At 39.6% G+C, this 17,870-nt stretch overlaps 2 protein-coding genes across 2 annotated transcripts; one reads left to right on the top strand and one right to left on the bottom strand.

Annotated features, from left to right (window-relative positions):
- Positions 1-1,932: 1,932 nt before the first annotated feature.
- LOC117300158 (D-3-phosphoglycerate dehydrogenase-like) lies at positions 1,933-12,539 on the bottom strand. Its single transcript, XM_033783879.1, has 11 exons — positions 12,189-12,539; positions 9,369-9,520; positions 8,910-8,975; positions 8,223-8,376; positions 7,811-7,943; positions 7,197-7,345; positions 6,757-6,909; positions 6,513-6,651; positions 5,722-5,849; positions 4,991-5,219; positions 1,933-3,411 (listed from the first exon to the last, which is right to left on the bottom strand). Exons 1-11 carry the CDS (start codon positions 12,354-12,356, stop codon positions 3,260-3,262), a joined length of 1,623 nt encoding a protein of 540 aa, XP_033639770.1. The 5' UTR covers positions 12,357-12,539; the 3' UTR covers positions 1,933-3,259.
- An 804-nt stretch (positions 12,540-13,343) lies between these two features.
- LOC117300227 (nuclease EXOG, mitochondrial-like) lies at positions 13,344-17,784 on the top strand. The gene is made up of 6 exons (XM_033783955.1): positions 13,344-13,506; positions 14,598-14,822; positions 15,383-15,531; positions 15,776-15,967; positions 16,418-16,573; positions 16,948-17,784. The coding sequence occupies exons 1-6, from the start codon at positions 13,344-13,346 to the stop codon at positions 17,164-17,166; spliced, it is 1,104 nt and encodes a 367-aa protein (XP_033639846.1). The 3' UTR covers positions 17,167-17,784.
- Positions 17,785-17,870: the final 86 nt, after the last annotated feature.

Below are 17,870 nucleotides of genomic sequence, written 5' to 3'. Positions count from 1 at the left end.
TCCACCAGATACATAAACTGACACACCTGTAGAAGTTCTCTGGGTCACGAGAGAATAGTGAAAACCGATTACAAATTTTGCATTGCATCGATTCCAAACAAAAATGAATAAAACGATCACTGAGCGATAAACTCCGAACGCGAAATTAGATTATTTATTTCTCACCAAATATGACGATTCAGACAGAAATATTTCAAGGGATGTTTTGTACTGTCATCATCATTAGACCGTGTAAGTTTTATGTAAATCTGTGATCTTCACGATTTTTGTTTCTTACCAATTCTGTAACGTTCTTTTAAAGACATGGCGGTTATAGATAATGAATTCTAGGAGTCAATGATTCAGTAATGTGATTATAGTTTGGTGACACAGTTTGTATTTTGAAATTATTTTGCATATATGCTGTGATGCTATTCTGTTTAGAATGTTTTGATACAAAAGAATAAATTAAATACAGATTTTGTATGTAATTGGTAAAATATTGGACAATTTTACTTTTCTTTTGGTGACCACTTAAGCATTTGTAAAGAGATGTACTAAGAATTTTCAACAAAGATATAAGTATTTCCCCTACTGTATCATTTGAATCCATAATGTAACACAACAAATTGTGGCCCAATCTGAAAGGGTTTTCAGCAAAACTTATAACATATTTCGAACAAGAATATTAATATTTCCCATATTTTTGCTAATTTCTGGCGTCCACACAATAAAACGTTATCAGTAAACCCTAATTTAAGCTGGACTCACTTTGTGTGATTGTTTCAAGGCTTACCCCTTGATGAATTTTTGACCTGAGCTTGATCAAAATGCTTCTGAAAAATTACCCCTTGTGATTTTTTAAATGTTTGTATTTAATTTGACCAAAATACTGGATTTATCCCCTTGTGATTTTGGACCTAAATTGTTTCTAAATTTGATCAAAATGCTGGACTTACCCCCTTGTGATTTTTTCCCCGTTTTGGACCTTCATTTTATCTAAATTATTGATCAAGATGTTGAACTTGCCCCCTTGATTTTTTTTTTTTTACATAAATTTTATCCAAGTTCTTGATCAAAATGCCGGACTTACCCCCTTGTGATTTTGCACCTAAATTTGATCCAAGTTGTTGATCTAAATGCTGGGATTGCCCCTTGTGTTGTTTTAAATTCTGGACCCAAGTTTGAATTAAACGCTTGACTTACCTCGTTTTTTTGTCTTCAAAATTTGATTGAAATGCTGGACTTGCCCCTTGTGTTTTTTGAAATAATTTCAAAAAACACAAAATTATTTTGACACAAACTTTCATAAAATGCTCGACTTTAGGCAAACCTCCCATGGAATAAACATTATATAATATATGTAATACAGGGATGACATTGTTCAGACTTTTGGCTGAATTCAGACATTTTATGTCGGCCTGGTGAAGAAAATCAGACAATATTTTTTTCCCACAACAAAAGAAATCCTGCTCAGTGGTCTACTTCTAAAGTGCGTTGGATACCGTTTCCAAAAGCTCCTTGAAATCTATAACCCCAGGGTTTACGTAACAGTATAAATGGCATCATTTCAACACACCTTTGAATTTATATCCAAGTTTAAGACTTTCGTCAGTAATGACTCTCGCCCCTGGTAATACAGAGCAATGACTCATCCAAGTATATGGGTAAAACCAAAATGAATAAACATTGTATACTTCTCAACTCTGTTGACGACTTTCTGAGGAGTTATCTGTTTCTGCTAAGCACAACCAGATTATGCTAACCAGAATGAGGTTACTTTTCACAAGCCAAATATACCAGCTGTGAATGTGTCCTTATTTTTATGCCGAGCAAAGAATTGTTCAGCAGTAGGGCCTACTGCATCTCTTTGAAAAAAGACGCAGCTTGTCAAGATCACGTAACGACTGAAACACTAGTAAATTATTTGAATGATTCAAACTACAACAGAAGTTGAAATGAATACTACATTTTTATTTATTTTTCAGCTGTAATATCTTCACATTCACTTCAACAAATAAAATCAAATGTTTCAAGGCAAAATAAACAACGTTTTCGCAGTCACACTCTGGTCCATGTAATATGAACAACAAATAATACAACGAATGGAAGCGGAAATACAAAATAAAGTTATTTAGGTACAACAATGGTATTTAATGTATGGTTATACCCCTGGGTGAAGAGCAGCAATTGTAGTATAAAGGATCTTGCTCAAGGACACAAGTGTCACTACAAGGATTCGAACCCACATCCCAATTACTTAACAACCAGAACTTAAATTTGATGCTCAGAACCACTCAGCCTTGACACCCTTTGTTGAGATGGTTGCTACCACAAACTTCAACATCTTGACCCCGAGCAGGTCAAAGGTTAAAGTTCAACCACTAACGGTGATAAAGAGTTACAATTTATTATAGGACTACAATCAAATTGCAATCAATTGAATACAATCAGCTGATTAAAGAACAGACTGGACTCTGCATTTATCAGACATTGTTCAAGAAACTTGCAGCAAAATTTACTCATAATTTCATACTTAATTATTACATTGTCATTTCATGACACAATTGCAAAAATTTTCACAGAAAGTTAATCTCTTTGATCCACTGCACTTCACATTAAAACATTTCAGAATTTGATATTTGATTATCTTCCGTTGATAACATGGCCTTTTTGAAAATTGCATCAAATGTGATTAATTTTGTCCCTCTATTTTTTTTCCCCAACATCTAAACAAAACTGAAGACAAAAGAAATTGTAAGTCAGATTTTCCATCTTGATATACAAATCATTGGGAGAATTACTGAAACAACTCTTGAAGCTAAAATTAATACTTTCCAATTATCACTCATTTATCTCGTTAGCATAATAAAATAAACTCTTGCCTTATGACAACTTTGTAAATCTTAACTTTACTCTGGTGCAGCCATATTGGGTATTAATTCTCGCAAATGCAAACCAACAAGAGGCTGGGTGGTTAAAACAGACCGTTCCCCTTTGTTGGTATTAGATTTTCTATTCATGATTGATAATGACCACAAGGCACAAGACAAAGATTGTGGTTGCTCGGCAAAGAAATAATTTAAGCAGCTTCATGAAATTGGGCTCAAGGTAGTGAGTATGAAACCAAAATGTCTGCCGTTGGGTATACATTTTGATTGTATTCCCATTGTAAAATAGCACTGGTGCATGATGATTTCCAGCATGTGATTTTTTGGTCATCTTTAGCCCTGCTCTCCGAACGTAGTTGCAGTGTTGTATATACTGCCCTTGTGTGAGATTACAGACTCAACTGAGCGGCAAAGGTGACGTGCTGTTTGAGACTCTCTGCGCTGGGGAGAGGGGAGGCTAGCTGTATCACACTCCATGAGCTGTTTTTGGAAGGCATGGTCGTACCGTAGGACAGGATCTGATTGGTTGTTGACAGCACACCTAGAAGAAAAAAGACGGTCATTTTCAGAGAAGGGTCTTATTAAACCCTCCTACTATTACACCACTTAATATCGCTGTGTTTTGAATGATAGATGTCAGTATTCAGTGTGGTGTATCATCGGTTTCTTCAGTTTGTTCAGCTGGTATTATAAATAAAATAAATAAATAAATAGAAGGTATTTGTAATGCGCCAAATCAATCTTTACAGATGTTCAAGGCGCAGCAGAGACAATGTTAACACAAATGTCCATATCCAGTGAATGCTAAACAAACAATAATAATAACACCATTTTTAAAACAACAACAATGGGAAGAAATCAGAGGAGGGAAACCACAACCAGACCTGCAGCATTGAGCCAAAGAAAGTCCCGCCGAAGCCGGTCTCTCTATGACAAGAACGTGCAGGCCAAGCCGAGCGATACCGGGCACACAGGAAAACACATGGCTTGTGTACTGTGGACTTAGTCGGCCATCTCTCAGGACTTGTGTCCTTAGGCAAGACACTTAACCATTGCTTCGTCCTTCGAATGGGACATAAAGCCATTGGTCCCATGCGTTGTGTAAACGCATGTAAAGGAACCTAGTGCACTTATCGAAAAGAGAAGGGTTCACCCCAGATGTCCTGGCTGGATTGGCAGCACATTTATTTTTATTTTTTTATTTTAATTCTTCGGACAAAAAAAGCAAAACAATAAAACAAGCACAGGCCGTCCAGGGAAGGGCAAAAGTAAAAAAAACTGTCATCAAAAAAAGATGTGCCCTCCCAGACCTAGCTCATAAAAAATACACATTTATATACTATACAGTAAACATTCTAAAATTGCAGTCAAAATTTAAACAAAAGATGGCAAGTAAAAACAATAACACAAACGATATACAAATTGGGCCACAGCACCTTGTAAACCGTGACATGGTGCTTAGGATTAGGTGTTATATCTCTCACTTCGTCCCACTCCTTGCAGTAATAATACCTGGCGCTTTGCATCCTTTGGCAAAAGGCGCGCGCTATAAATACTGTTATTATTATTATTATTAGTCTCATCAGTCTCCTGTGGTATTTTGTGGCTTGAGCCAGTTGGGCAAGAGAGTGCACCAATAGTAATAGGGGCAGGCCTTCCAGGCTAGTATTGGGTGCATGGTTTTCTTCAGTTTGTACAGCTGTGTATGATGTGGAAACCCCATGGCTTGTGTACAGAAGACTTGGTCTCCACGGTCTCTCATGGCATTTTGTGGCAAGATCGATGGGCAAGAGAGTGCACCAATAGTAATAGGGGCAGGCCTTCCAGGCTAGTATTGGGAGCATGGTTTTCTTCAGTTTGTACAGCTGTGTATGATGTGGAAACCCCATGGCTTGTGTACAGAAGACTTGGTCTCCACGGTCTCTCGTGGTATTTTGTGGCAAGATCGATGGGCAAGAGAGTGCACCAACAGTAATAGGGCCATGACTTCCAGGCTAGCAATGGGTGCATGGTTCTCTTCTGCACAACAAACCCCATGGCTTGTCTACTGGTAGGAGAATGCAGTGATTGTTTTGGGGTTAACTTCTCGGATAATCCTCAGCATTTTAAGTTCAACTTACTTGCAATAGCGGGAAACACTGTAGCACTGACTTGGGTCTGGTACACCAACATGTTGCCCTGCAGCACGACCCCGCTGGCAAACACACCCCCGTCGATCTCCAGCAGCACCGGCCGGTCATTCATGACGGAGCCACTGAGTACGTGTCTGACTCCCTGTAATGTGACCAGCACTGAGACCAGAGCACCAGGGAGGTTAGCAGGGGCGGCGTCTTGGTGACTTGTGGCAAGCTAAGATCGGAATGACAACATCAAGGGTGCAAAAATTAACAATCATGGATTACAGTTAAGTCATACTAAAGTGCACGCTCTACAGTTTGCCAAGAGGCCATCTTCTGTGTATGGCTGTGACCGAGTTTGCGGCTACGGCTTAGTTTTCCCTTCATCATGCATTGAAGTAAAGGATATCCTTAGTAGCATGCTTTACAACAGTCATAGCCAAAATAGCTGTGTAGCCCATAATTCCGATATGGCATACTGGCAAAAGCTCGACTAGACTGGTCCCATGTCTTTAAATAAAACAGCAAGGATAAAGACAGGTACTGGTCCAACAGGCCTAATGATTTCATTGGATACAATGTTTTCATTTGATAAACGTGTAGTGCGTTCCCCCTTAAAAAGTGGTCCGCTGGAATGTTGTCCACACTGTGATACAATACATGTATTTCCACGGCTGACTTAGAGGGCACAGCAGACAGCGAAGACAATTGAGCCAAGCATTCTATGGTCTTACCTGAACTCCGACCTCCTTGGCCAGCACTCCTGCATTCACCAGATTAATGCCGTTCGATGTGGCACTCTTCAGCAAGCCAACAGTTACGGCTGCCCCCAGGTACGAACCAGCATTCTTCAAACCTTCACCTGTGATCATTGGACATGAAAGATTTGCTTTATACCATCATCCGATACACCAGCTTTGCACTATTATATCACGAGTGACGTCAAGTGCTTACTTAAGAGACACAAAGTGTACACAACTCAGCAAGCCAACAGTTACGGCTGCCCCCAGGTACGAACCAGCATTCTTCAAACCTTCACCTGTGATCATTGGACATGAAAGATTTGCTTTATACCATCATCCGATACACCAGCTTTGCACTATTATATCACGAGTGACGTCAAGTGCTTACTTAAGAGACACAAAGTGTACACAACTCAAATGACCTGGGGAGTCTTGTGTATATTCCAAGCTTAGATTTACGTTGAGACACCCGAGGTCATGGCCTCTTGCTCCGATCTGAACATTGTTGCCCCATCAAACTATTCCCACAGATTTCAAGTTTTTTCATTTGAAGTTCTCTCACACAGATGAAATTCTAGGCCTGACGTTCCCACATGCAGTACTAAATCGTCTGAAGGAAACAAACAAGTACAATTTAGCAGTGCTCATCATTCAATTATGAGCGAAACTTGCAAGGTCTTTGGAAGAAACCATTAAATTGTACATTTGATTAAGATGACATTGAAATCCTAGTTATTACAAAATTTGTCAAGTAAGACAGATTTCCAGGAGCTTGCACTCACCGTATGTGATGACTTGAACCTCTGTCTGTTGGTTCACTTCACCGTACAACGCTCTGGCTGTGGCTCCCAGACATTCACCCAACGACACTAACGGCTTAGTTTCCGGCTTGAGGGCGCTACTCAAAGCGCGAGCGTTGATCTGAAATATTTAACAGGCACACAAAGTTCCGATGGGTAAGCAAACATTTGAAACGGCTTAAGTAAATTAGTCAAAAACAAAATGGCTCTCTTTGCCTCAACTTACAGCTCCAAAGAGAGATTTTCCGTTGACTGCATCCACAAACTGTTCGGCAATCTCCATGGCAACGCGAAGCTGTGCCTCCTCAGTACTGGCTCCGAGGTGGGGCGTTACAACGACCTTGGGGTGCTGTACCAGGGCAAGGTTTGTCGGTGGCTCCTGAATCGACACAAAACAATTCAAAAATATTTTTAAAACATGGCACTGAAATACACACAAGTCTTGACTTTGAATGAAAACTGCACCATTACCAACCATTTTAATAAAAATAATAACAAGATCTTATATAATGCATTTTACAACTTATAACCATGTCAATGCGCTTTACATAAATGCATTGGTGCCCTGGTCATTGGGCCAATAAGATTTCTTTAGCCTTTTTCAGATCCCTGAGTAGTATACAACTTGGGTAACCTTGATTTTCACTGACTATGCGTCATACTCACCTGCTCAAATACATCAAGGGCAGCGCCTCCGCACTGACCAGACTCCAACGCCTTCAGCAATGCTTCCTCGTCGATGATACCCCCTCGCGCAACGTTAATGACGCGCACGCCAGTCTTGCATTGTGGGAAACTCTTCTCTCCGATAAGGCCTAGAAACAGGAAAAGAAAAACAACATTTAACCTTCTGCCGTCTTTGGTTTCATTCAACACAAAATGCCTACTGGCAGGGCTCCACTTCTTAAAATTTGAACACAAGAACTTAAGCACAGAAAAGTGTAATTGCTTAGCAGAAATAGGTAACCAGCTCAAATGCCATTAAGTATACATTGTTGCAACTGGTGCCCAACTCATTTGCTTGCTTAGCAAAGAAGTTTATTAAGCAGTTTTTCTTCTGCTTCTTAACAGACATATGAAAATTGAGACCCAATTTTGGCTGGGAGGAGAAACAGTCCGGTTCCCTTTTCTTTATAAACTGCTTTGAAAATCATCAATGTATTTCGGGGACCTTGCAAGAACAAGGCTGTGCACATTATGTGGATTAGTTCCTTCTCAAAAATCAACAAAGTGCAATCTTTTTCGCCAGTTTATTTGTTGTTGTTGACAATGATGTTTACCTCTTGTTTGTGGAATCAAAGGGGTGTGCACGGTGATGTAATCAGCCTTTGGCCACATCTGTTCTAGTTCCATCCACTCCACATTAAACTCTGCAGCTTCTGAGGCCGGGATAATCGGATCATAACCGATGGTCTGAAATCAAATGTATACAAATATTTAACAATATATCTTGGTCTTGTGGATTTCTGGCTCAAATAGACCTTATGCATTGATGTCATCCAGCCGCCATCTTAGAGGAAAAACGGTGACGAAACAATCGAGACGCACGAATTTGTACGCGCGGCGCACAGTATTGGCCAATGAACAACCTCCTTTTGACCTCTAGGTGAGGGCGCCCTACTGAAATGACGTCATGTGCATAAGGTCTATTCTAGTTCTAGTTTTATTTTTGGATTTCCCCGATCAACTTACCGTCATTCCAAAAGACTGCATTCTTGTGGCTACCTCTTTTCCTATTTTACCGAGACCGATGATTGCGAGCGTCTTGCCGTGTAGCTCGCTCCCCATGAACAGCTTACGATCCCATCGACCTTGCTTCAGTGACATGTGACCCTGGGGCAAGTATCTGAAAGTCACAAGAAAATGAAAAATTATAGCCTTGAAAAAACCGTCTGCAACTCTACTTTTAAAAACATTTGAATTTATCACTCCTGACAATGACTAGAGCAAGCTGGTCAAAACGTTGAGACCAATTAAGAACTCACTCCGCTGTAGTGAAGTTTATAAAGAGAAGTCCCCTCGATCCACTTAGCAAATATAGTAGTCCTGGCCGATTTCCTACCTTCCGCCCAGGTAGTAGTTAAAAAGAACTGTTCTTTTTAGAATTGAAAAGTCTCCCAAATAACAAAAATCTACTATTCAGCAATTGAATATACAGCAAGTTCTCAAGTCAAAAGAACTACACAGCAAGTGGATACACTATTGGGTATCTATTTTCTTCTGGGTAGGGTAGGTGTTTTGGTCTGTGTTTGGGGTAGTGTTTAGGTTGGGGTTGGTATTTTGGTTGGGGTAGGTGTTTGCATTGCTTGGGGTGGAGTTAGTGGAACAGACATGGAGGTACATGTACAGAGGCAGGATGAGAGACAAACGGTACTTTACCTTGACATAGCACACATCATAGCACAGGTGTGTTCGGCGGCACTCAGTGTGTTACCAGCTGGTGTGCTGTGTGAAAAAAGAAAACAGGAACTGTTACAAAGCTGCAACATCACATTGGAATTAGTAATATGTAATAGACAGTTGAAGTCAATGACAGTTTTTTTGTTTCCACCGACTTCACGCGTTCATAAATTGAACCATAAACACAAAAAGCCAACAACTTGAAAATATCATTTAATTGATTATCAGTTGCAGAGATGAGAACCACCCTACGCTGTGACATAAATCTAGATCAAACAGGTTGACTTTAGTCAGTGTAGCTTGAAATTTAGCTCCTAGCTTCCATTCTATCAAAGATGACAAGATCGTTTGTCGCCATTTTTTTATCCACTTGAAACATGCAAGGTAGGGCTGCCACTACACCTTAAGTTTTACATAAACACAAGTCAGGGGACTTACTTCATGACAATGACTCCATGACGCGACGCTGCAGTGACATCGATGTTGTCAACACCGGTTCCAGCTCTTCCGATAATTTTCAGGTTCTTAGCCACGTCCAGAACATCTGATGTGATTTTTGTGGCTGAGCGAACAATAACCCCATCATAATTCTGAAATAAAATGTTTAAAAAACATCAATAAAATCAAGTACTGATAATATTATAATTGAAATTATTATAAATTTGTATTGTCAATTAGTTATTATTTTCTCAAAATTTCATTCAAAAGCCTAACTTTGGCTTTAAGCTTGAAAGAGGAAGAGGCTAATTTAACCCTAACCCTTAAATTGTGTAAAACAAAATTCGAAAGCCTCAGAGACACATATTATTTGCTTGGGAGGTGGGTGAGACCGATTTCATAGCTTTAGGCAAATGCCTCCTTTGATCGTGACCGCACAGCCCCTTTAACTTGGGATTGCTTTTTGCAGTGTACAAGGCATTTGCGAAAATCAGTCCAAAGTGTTCAACAGTGTTCAGGTCCTACAAAGGGTAATACTATTCTTCTTACGGGACCCCCTCCCCCAAATAGTACTTGTTCAAAAGCGTTCCTTAAAAATTCAACATTCAAACATTTAAAGTTGTGCAAGGTCTCCGACCCCACCTCCCCCCAGCACATTCTTTGTGTGACCTTGAAAATGTTGAAATATTTGGATGAACCCTAGGCTAACTGGATTTTGTAATGTAAGCCTGATGCTTTGTAGGTTTGCAAGATTATGCAAGAAGATAGATTATGGTCTACGGGGGCAGGCTATCTTTACATCACAATTCACAGTATAATTCACAGTACAATTCTATCACCCGAACAGAGATAGTGGTTAAGACTCTTTAAAGTTTTATGCAAGTAATCTAAAATCAAATAATGGTCTTATCTTATCTGCCATTTACAACAATCGCCTTGTTCAACTAATGAACATTTGACTAGTGTAAAAGGCAAAGTAAAACAAAACCCACGTGTTTAGTGTCCCGCATGCTTCCCTCTTGGGGGGCTGCATGGATTTTATTTGTATTTTAACCATTTCAAAAAACCATAAAATGTCAACTGACATCAGAAAATAAAATACTTGTAGCTTAGAACTGAGCCTGTGCTGGTTAAACAGTAGGCTAAAAAACAATCGTTTAGTTATACATAATGTAGTTTACATTTTATTCTTGTGAAAGTGAGCAACAGCAAGTTTTATAAAAGTGGGACAAAAATGTTATGTAAAAACCACTGTAAAGATGATAATTTTGATGTCTTGTCTTAATGTTTCAAAGTGCGTTGAACTGTGGAAAAATAATTTTTATTTTTAAAAGAATGGCGGCCTTCTTGAAAAAAACAAACTTTTTTGTGTAGAAACCTGGACCCTAAATACTTTTTGTTTTAACTTGACTATTTTCAGATTATATTGTAATACGAGTATTTATTTCATGAGTCATAGTTCAACACAAGCAAAGGTTGTGTCAACACAGACTGCCATTGTCAAGAGTCAAGGAATCATAGATTGGATTGTGATTGTAAAAGGTGATATAAAACTTAAAAGATAATGAAGGCATGGGTGGGCCTACACTGCCACAACTCATAACATTTATAAAAAAAAAATAATAAAAACTTGCAGGCATGATTTGGGCACTTTAAAAAAAGGAGTCTGAATATTTTATCAAGTACCACACAGGGGCTGACTTGGCTTACCAACCGGTAAATTAAGCTATTATAATATCATAAATAAGTGTCTCTTCAGGCTATCTTAATCGGATAACTTTCCGTATGGCACCACCACTTTTTCACTCATTTTTACAAAAAGGGATATATCAATCAGGTAAATATTAGTTCCTATATTATTTTATATCGAATGAAAAAGTGGTGGCGCCATACGGAAACTTTTCCTCTTAATCAGTCTGTCTTTTCTCAAAGGGCCAACAAATCTGAAGTTAGGCTATTATTATTAAAATAGGAATATCAATCATGCCTGTTATCATAAATAATTTTTTAAGTATTTCCAGTGACATTCATTACCAATATCAGCAGGGGAAAAGTTTCCATCCTGTCACCACTTTTTCATCAATGATAATAATATTAATAATTATGAAATAAAATACCTAATTACTCAAATAATGAACAAATAAGATTATCCCTTTTTGTGAGATTGAGTGAGAAAAACGAATGGTAGTGGCAGGATGTGTACAAAGTTTCCCATCCAGGGTTCAAGACGTAATAACTTAACGAAATCCCTCCCACTTTGACAAGATCGTTGCCAAGGAACAGCCTAGACAAGGTCCCTGGAAAAACCCCCACCCCCTTTCCTCATTCAAACATCAGGATGTGGACAGCCAATGGAATTTCCCCAAAACTGAAAACATTTCCAACACGCACGGCCGGCAAGGTCAACGGGCCAAACAACATGATTCGTTTTTTATCAATCGGGGAATGCCGAGGTCTTTATAATTTAAATGAAGTATGAATGATTTCTGAAGATTACTTGGTGCATATTGAAAATGCAGAATGAGATCACCTTAAATAAAACCATCAATAGGTGGAAAACATGGACAAAACAAGTAACTAAGCGGGAAGTTCAATCTATAACTAAAGTAAAAGTAAAAACCTTCACACGTAACACTGTAAAAAAAGTGCACAAGACATACAAATAAAACTGAACTTGATCAAAGACAGAGCTAGGGCCCCTGTATTCTGTGTAACAAATTGCCTTAGGGGGTTGACCAGGCCGCGAAGGCACGGGCAGCGGGGGTCAGCGGCTGATTGCTACCAACCATCTACGGCCTCTGTTGAAAGTTAATCACTCACCTGTATTTTGGCCAGAAGCTCTTCTTTACTCAGTTTTGCGACCGAATCTGCCTGGATGCCGTTATCCTGTAAAACCTGGGCACAGCAGCTCGCCACATTGTCCAACACCAAGACTTTTCTTAAAGTAAATGCCATTTTGTTCTTCAGCTGGGGAAATATTCTTCTCATCTGAGCTAACTTCTACTGGTTTTTACACAACATTCACCGGTCGGTGGTCAACAACGAAGAACACATAGCATCCAACCCAAAACACACTTGTTTTACCACACGTGTGATTTTCCAAGTAGAAAACCACCATGTTGATCACACACGTGGATCGTGACAGATGTGAGTTTGCGCAGTTGGTTGTGTTGTTGTGGTGTCCAATCACATAAGAGAATGCGGTTCAACTATGCACACACGCGTAACACATGTAGTCTGTCCTAGACTTGAATTCAAGTCTGAGACTGCGGTTATTTCTCTGCATCAGCCACGCAGGAGTTTATCCAAAAGAGGGCGCTGTTTCAGCCAAAAGGTTGATTCCTGCTGCATGCTCTGTGTGGCATTGTAACTACTTTGCGCAAATGTTTTCAAAGAGAATGCATGTGATTAAGAAACTTAATATTATTGGTTTACTGTTTCTAAAAAATGACTATCTTTGTGAAATGTACCCCATGCCCAGGTCTGATAATTCGCATCTGAGAAAAGAACTAAAATTAACATTGAGGTCGAAGGCGCATACATCAGTATTTTTGTAGGCGGGAAAATTCGGTTGTCAGCTTGGTTTGTCTCTGACTTATACCGTTGACCTAAGCAAAGATCATGCGATATTGACCCTATTATAGACAAACAAAACTGATGGCCATTATCACACGAACTAACCCAAATTTTCTATTTCTGTACTTTATTAACCATTAAACACAAAGTGCAAAGGTTGGTTTTAGGCCTATGTGTTGATCGCATAGAATAATTTATAACAAGGACTATTACTGTTAGTGTTAAAGTCTAATATGAAACTTATTTTGTGCTAGATGCACGATCTGCAACTGATCAAAAATTGAATTTGTTTTTAAAGAAACTCATGAACCAATACAACGTGAGTTTTGAATTGATAGGTCTATGAGCAGAATTCTTTCCGTGTGGTGGTATAATAGTTCTTGACTCGTACGGCGGACGATGGTGGAGAAGGGGAAAAATGACACATACACGGGATTTTGTCTTGGGTTTGTAACATCCCTAGCGATGTGCGGTTTCTACTGGTTGATTATGATTCACGAGCAACAGGTGATGATACCAATGGTAGAGGTGTATCCTAAATACAGTGTTCCAGAACCCAAAGGTTTGTACAGTGAACAAAACTTATTCACTCATTCATTCAAACTTAATTCTCCATACTTCATGAAAACAGAGTACAAACAATGTTTTTTAAGGAAATAAACTCAAAACAAAGCTATTTAATGAGGGTGAGAAAAATATTAAAAAGAGTATGAAGGCATCATCCTGGAAGCCGAGGCAAATGTAGGGATGCCTGGGGGCAGACAATAAGCTGGGGTATACCAGCGATGTCTTTGTGCTAGCCCTGGCGGCCTTACACTTTCGTATTGTACTACAGTGACTGTGTACCGGGAGAGAGTCCTAATAATAGGGATGTCTTTGTGCATACCAGAAGGATGGTGGTCGAGACGTCGGAGTAGAGTCCGTTTTCCTTAGAAGAATTGTTCAGTGGTCGTGCATAGAAGAATCCAATCAACCAGGCTGACTCTGTTCAGCAATACAATTGTTGGGCTCTGATTGTGGAATTAGTATCCTGAATCCTGGAGTATAGTTTACAATCAGTCCAAAGGAGTTAAAACAAAATATTAGTTGGGTTTTCGGGTTGTGAACGCTCAGAGTTTCACTGCTTGGCGAATGGTAAATTCTGTTTGTCAAAGTAATTTTCTGGCGCTGAAAACATCAATCTCCATCCGATGCTCCATCATAGAGACACCGTGATGGCGACCCCAACCAGAAACATTGGTCATCGGTTGAGCTTTTCGCTTGTGTGTTGAGACGCGGTGATGATGCTTTTCAGGGCCCAATTTCATAGAGCTGCCAAGCACAGACATAATTATGCCCCGCCATTTTCTGGAGGGTTGGGGACATAATATCAAATTAAATTTTCACAGGTTTGTTATTTTATGCATATGTTGAGATATACCAACTGTGAAGGCTAGTCTTTGACAATTACCAATGTCCACTGCCTTTCAGCGACCCCGCCGTAAAGGTTTCACACTCGCGTGCTCATTCCTCTTTGACAGATTTGCCCCCTAAAACTTGTGTCATATTATATCCTCACCTGGGCATGCTGTTAACCCAAAAAGGTTCTACTGCTGCTCACATTTTAAAGGCTTTTTGTTCTGTTCCATTCTTTATGCCTCTTGTTGGCCTAAGATTGCAACACAGAGCATCATCTAGAATGCAAAATTGTCGAATGCAACATGTCGCAGTTTTTCACTTGCCTCATAGGGTCTTCCGGTGATGACGACATTCTGAAGTATGGTGCACCGGACCGTGGTCCCGAGACGCTGGTTTACACAGATCACATCGTGGGATACGACCAGTCTAGGAAAATACCTTTGTGGGTTGCAGAACACATTACCGCTGAAAAACTCACAGGTACTTTTTACGTTTGGAATTCGCTGGAGACTTTTGCAAAGGAACTTGTATGAAGTTTGGTAATCACTAAATAAGTGGCAATAAAACTTTCTTGGTTTTTCATGCTACTTTGCTACGCTCATACGAATGAAAAACAGTTTAGTGTTAATGGACACGCTATAAGAAGGAAAAAGGAGGCAATAGGATTTGATTCAAATTGTTTATTTACAGCATGGGATAATGGTGGGATCACAAACGGCTTTTGAATCACTAAAGAATAAGTGGCAATAAAACGTTCTTTGTTTATAGAAGTATAGCAGCTTAGAATTTCGAAAATAATTTACCTTCCAAGTGATGTGGTTATGGAAAAAAATTAATGTGTCATTTTTCATCACCCTAAATTTATACCTGAGGAACCTAACTGTCAGATACGTTTTTTTAATATTGTGTATTCCTAAAACCATGCTACTACTTTGTACAACTAGCATAAGACTGCCCCAACTCATCCAGTCCCCTTCTCGTTTACTTGTTTCATCTTCCTCGCAAGTATTAACAAAGATCTGGGTTTTTTATGTACCAAGGTGATGCAAACATGGCCAATTGCTCCTTCGGGCCATCAGATACGGACCAGGTACAAGAAGTGTTCTCCGCCTCGTTAGAAGACTACTACGAAGGAAGCGGGCACGACAAGGGTCAAATGTCAACGGAAGCTAATCACAAATACAGTCAGGTGAAGTTTCGATTAATGTCTTGACTCTTTTAAGGGTCTATAATAAATAATAAATATTACTAATGCATGCAGAGCGAAAGAATTAACATTCAACTCAATTACTTTATTTTATTGTCACCTCAGTCCTTTCACAAAGTCCTATCTTTAAAGGGGTCAGTTAATGTCTGACTTTAAAAAGATCAAACTACTTACGGACCCTATATGAGTCAATAAACTGATCGAGGTCAAATCTTTGTCATTGTAGGAGGCCATGTGTGACTCTTTCTATCTTACAAACGTGATTCCTCTCAACAACCAACATTACTGGAGGGAGATAGAAGAACACTGCCGGAGTCTTACCGGGACGTTCCGGGACGTCCGGGTGATTTCTGGCCCGGTGTTCCTCCCGGATACTTGGGCGAACACGGCAAAGGAGAAGCGATTCGTCCGATATGAGGTAAACAGGTCGGTCTTTGTTTTAAATGCACTGCACACGTTTGGTGAATTGTCATCAAAGACCAGTATTCTCACTTGGTGTATCCCAACATGCATAAAATAACAGCCCACTTTAATTTTCAACAATGGGGACTGAATCTCCGGAAGACAGAGTTCCCAAATAGGAATACACCGGCAGCAATTTGTTCCTTTCTGCACTACAAAATTGCCACTGTCGTATAGTGCTTTTCAATGGGAAAATTATGTTTTCTAAATCGATTCAAAACAAGGAATCCCTTTTTTAAAAACGGGGACGAAAAATTCACACGGCACCGGCACATCGACACGGTCACATTACGAGTTTAGTAAAAGACGACCTGTCTAGATTGCCGCAAGTTAGCTTTTGTACGATGTCACCTTTATTTTCAAAAACAATAATCTTGCTTCTTATTTCCCCCTAATGTGTATCTAGGTTCTTGGTATAAATAACGTAAATGTACCAACTCACCTGTACAAAGTCATCATGGTCGAGAATCCTACCAACTCGACCAATATTACTTTGTACTCGGCGGCATTTCTACTGCCGAACGAGCCAATCTACTTGAACGTACCGCTAAAGAGTTTCCAGGTAAAAGTTTATCATGTATCTGTGTTTTCCGGATCCCATGAGTGACATTGAACATTATCATTTATTTACTCTAAAAAAACAAACGAGGTAAGGAGATATGACAATGCAGAGGTTTCAGTTTTAGATAATGGGAAGGAAACCAGATGATTATTCTAAGAAATTTACAGAGTATAGGGACTGAAAACTCAATCCACATAGTGCCCCTGGTGGGATTCGAACCGGAGTCCCCAGAGGTGGATTGCAAGGCAAGACACCATATTATTATACGTAAACCTGACCGCTGGAACTTAGAAAACCAACACCATTAAAGTTAGCTGTAGGATAAGAGACATAAATTCATTGTAATTATTTGTTTTGAAATGTCACCAATTCAGATCCCACTAAAGCAGCTCGAGGGTTTCACCGGTCTCCGGTTCTTCCCGAGGCTGGGTGCCGCGCCCCTTGGGAATCTGTGTCAAATCGACCCGTGCAAGCTCCCTGGTGAGACGGACTCCCTCCTGCAGAGGTTTATGTCTGGAGTATCAGCGACGGTGGTGTACCTTGCTTGGGCTTATTCCATGTACAAGTGGCAGGAGAATGATTCAAAGAAATAAACACGTTAATCCGGAGGTCGTTGGTTCGAATCCCACTCTAGTCAATTCTTTGTTCAACCCCCAAAAACAAAGAAATAAACAATTACAACATAACCACTAATTATGCTGTATTTCTAAAGGGTTTTATGGTTTTGTTGTCCAAAGAGTGTGGTCCTTTTCAAATCATTGATAATATTCACTCTAAGAAACTCCCGGAATAATATTGACACAGAATCTGGGCCAGTGACCTATCCGGGTCTGGTTGACCCGTAGGGATTTCGACCCGGGTTTTCGACCCGGTTTCAGTGTCATTTAGACACTTTTCTATTGTCCTCCTGTGTTGTGAAATAATTAAATAATACAAATTTAAGTAAGAGCGGGATGTAACAAAATGAACATGCATCATTTTCACTTCACCTCCAGAATCCGAGACAGTTTAGTTTTCCGGTTTCACAGGGAATTCCCGCCGCCGTAGGTTCTGTCGCCCAATGGGAAATTAACATGGGCTGAGGAGGATGTTTCAAAAGAAGTTTATACCAAAATTTTGCTAGGCTGGGACAGAATCTCCTGCCCACACCGGCACTGCTTGATATGATTCTTGAAGTTTCATAGGAAACGACTGGGTAAATTTAATAATTTGAGGATAAGCAAATAAATTAATACATCCCTTAATTTACATTGAAAAACAATTATGCTGTGTGTTTTTATTGTATTCATATACTGGT

This window comes from Asterias rubens, chromosome 15 (assembly GCF_902459465.1).
Source record: "Asterias rubens chromosome 15, eAstRub1.3, whole genome shotgun sequence".
NCBI lineage: Eukaryota > Metazoa > Echinodermata > Asteroidea > Forcipulatida > Asteriidae > Asterias > Asterias rubens.
The sequence above is the reverse complement of the archived record's forward strand: the minus strand, read 5'-3'. Positions and strand labels throughout refer to the sequence as shown.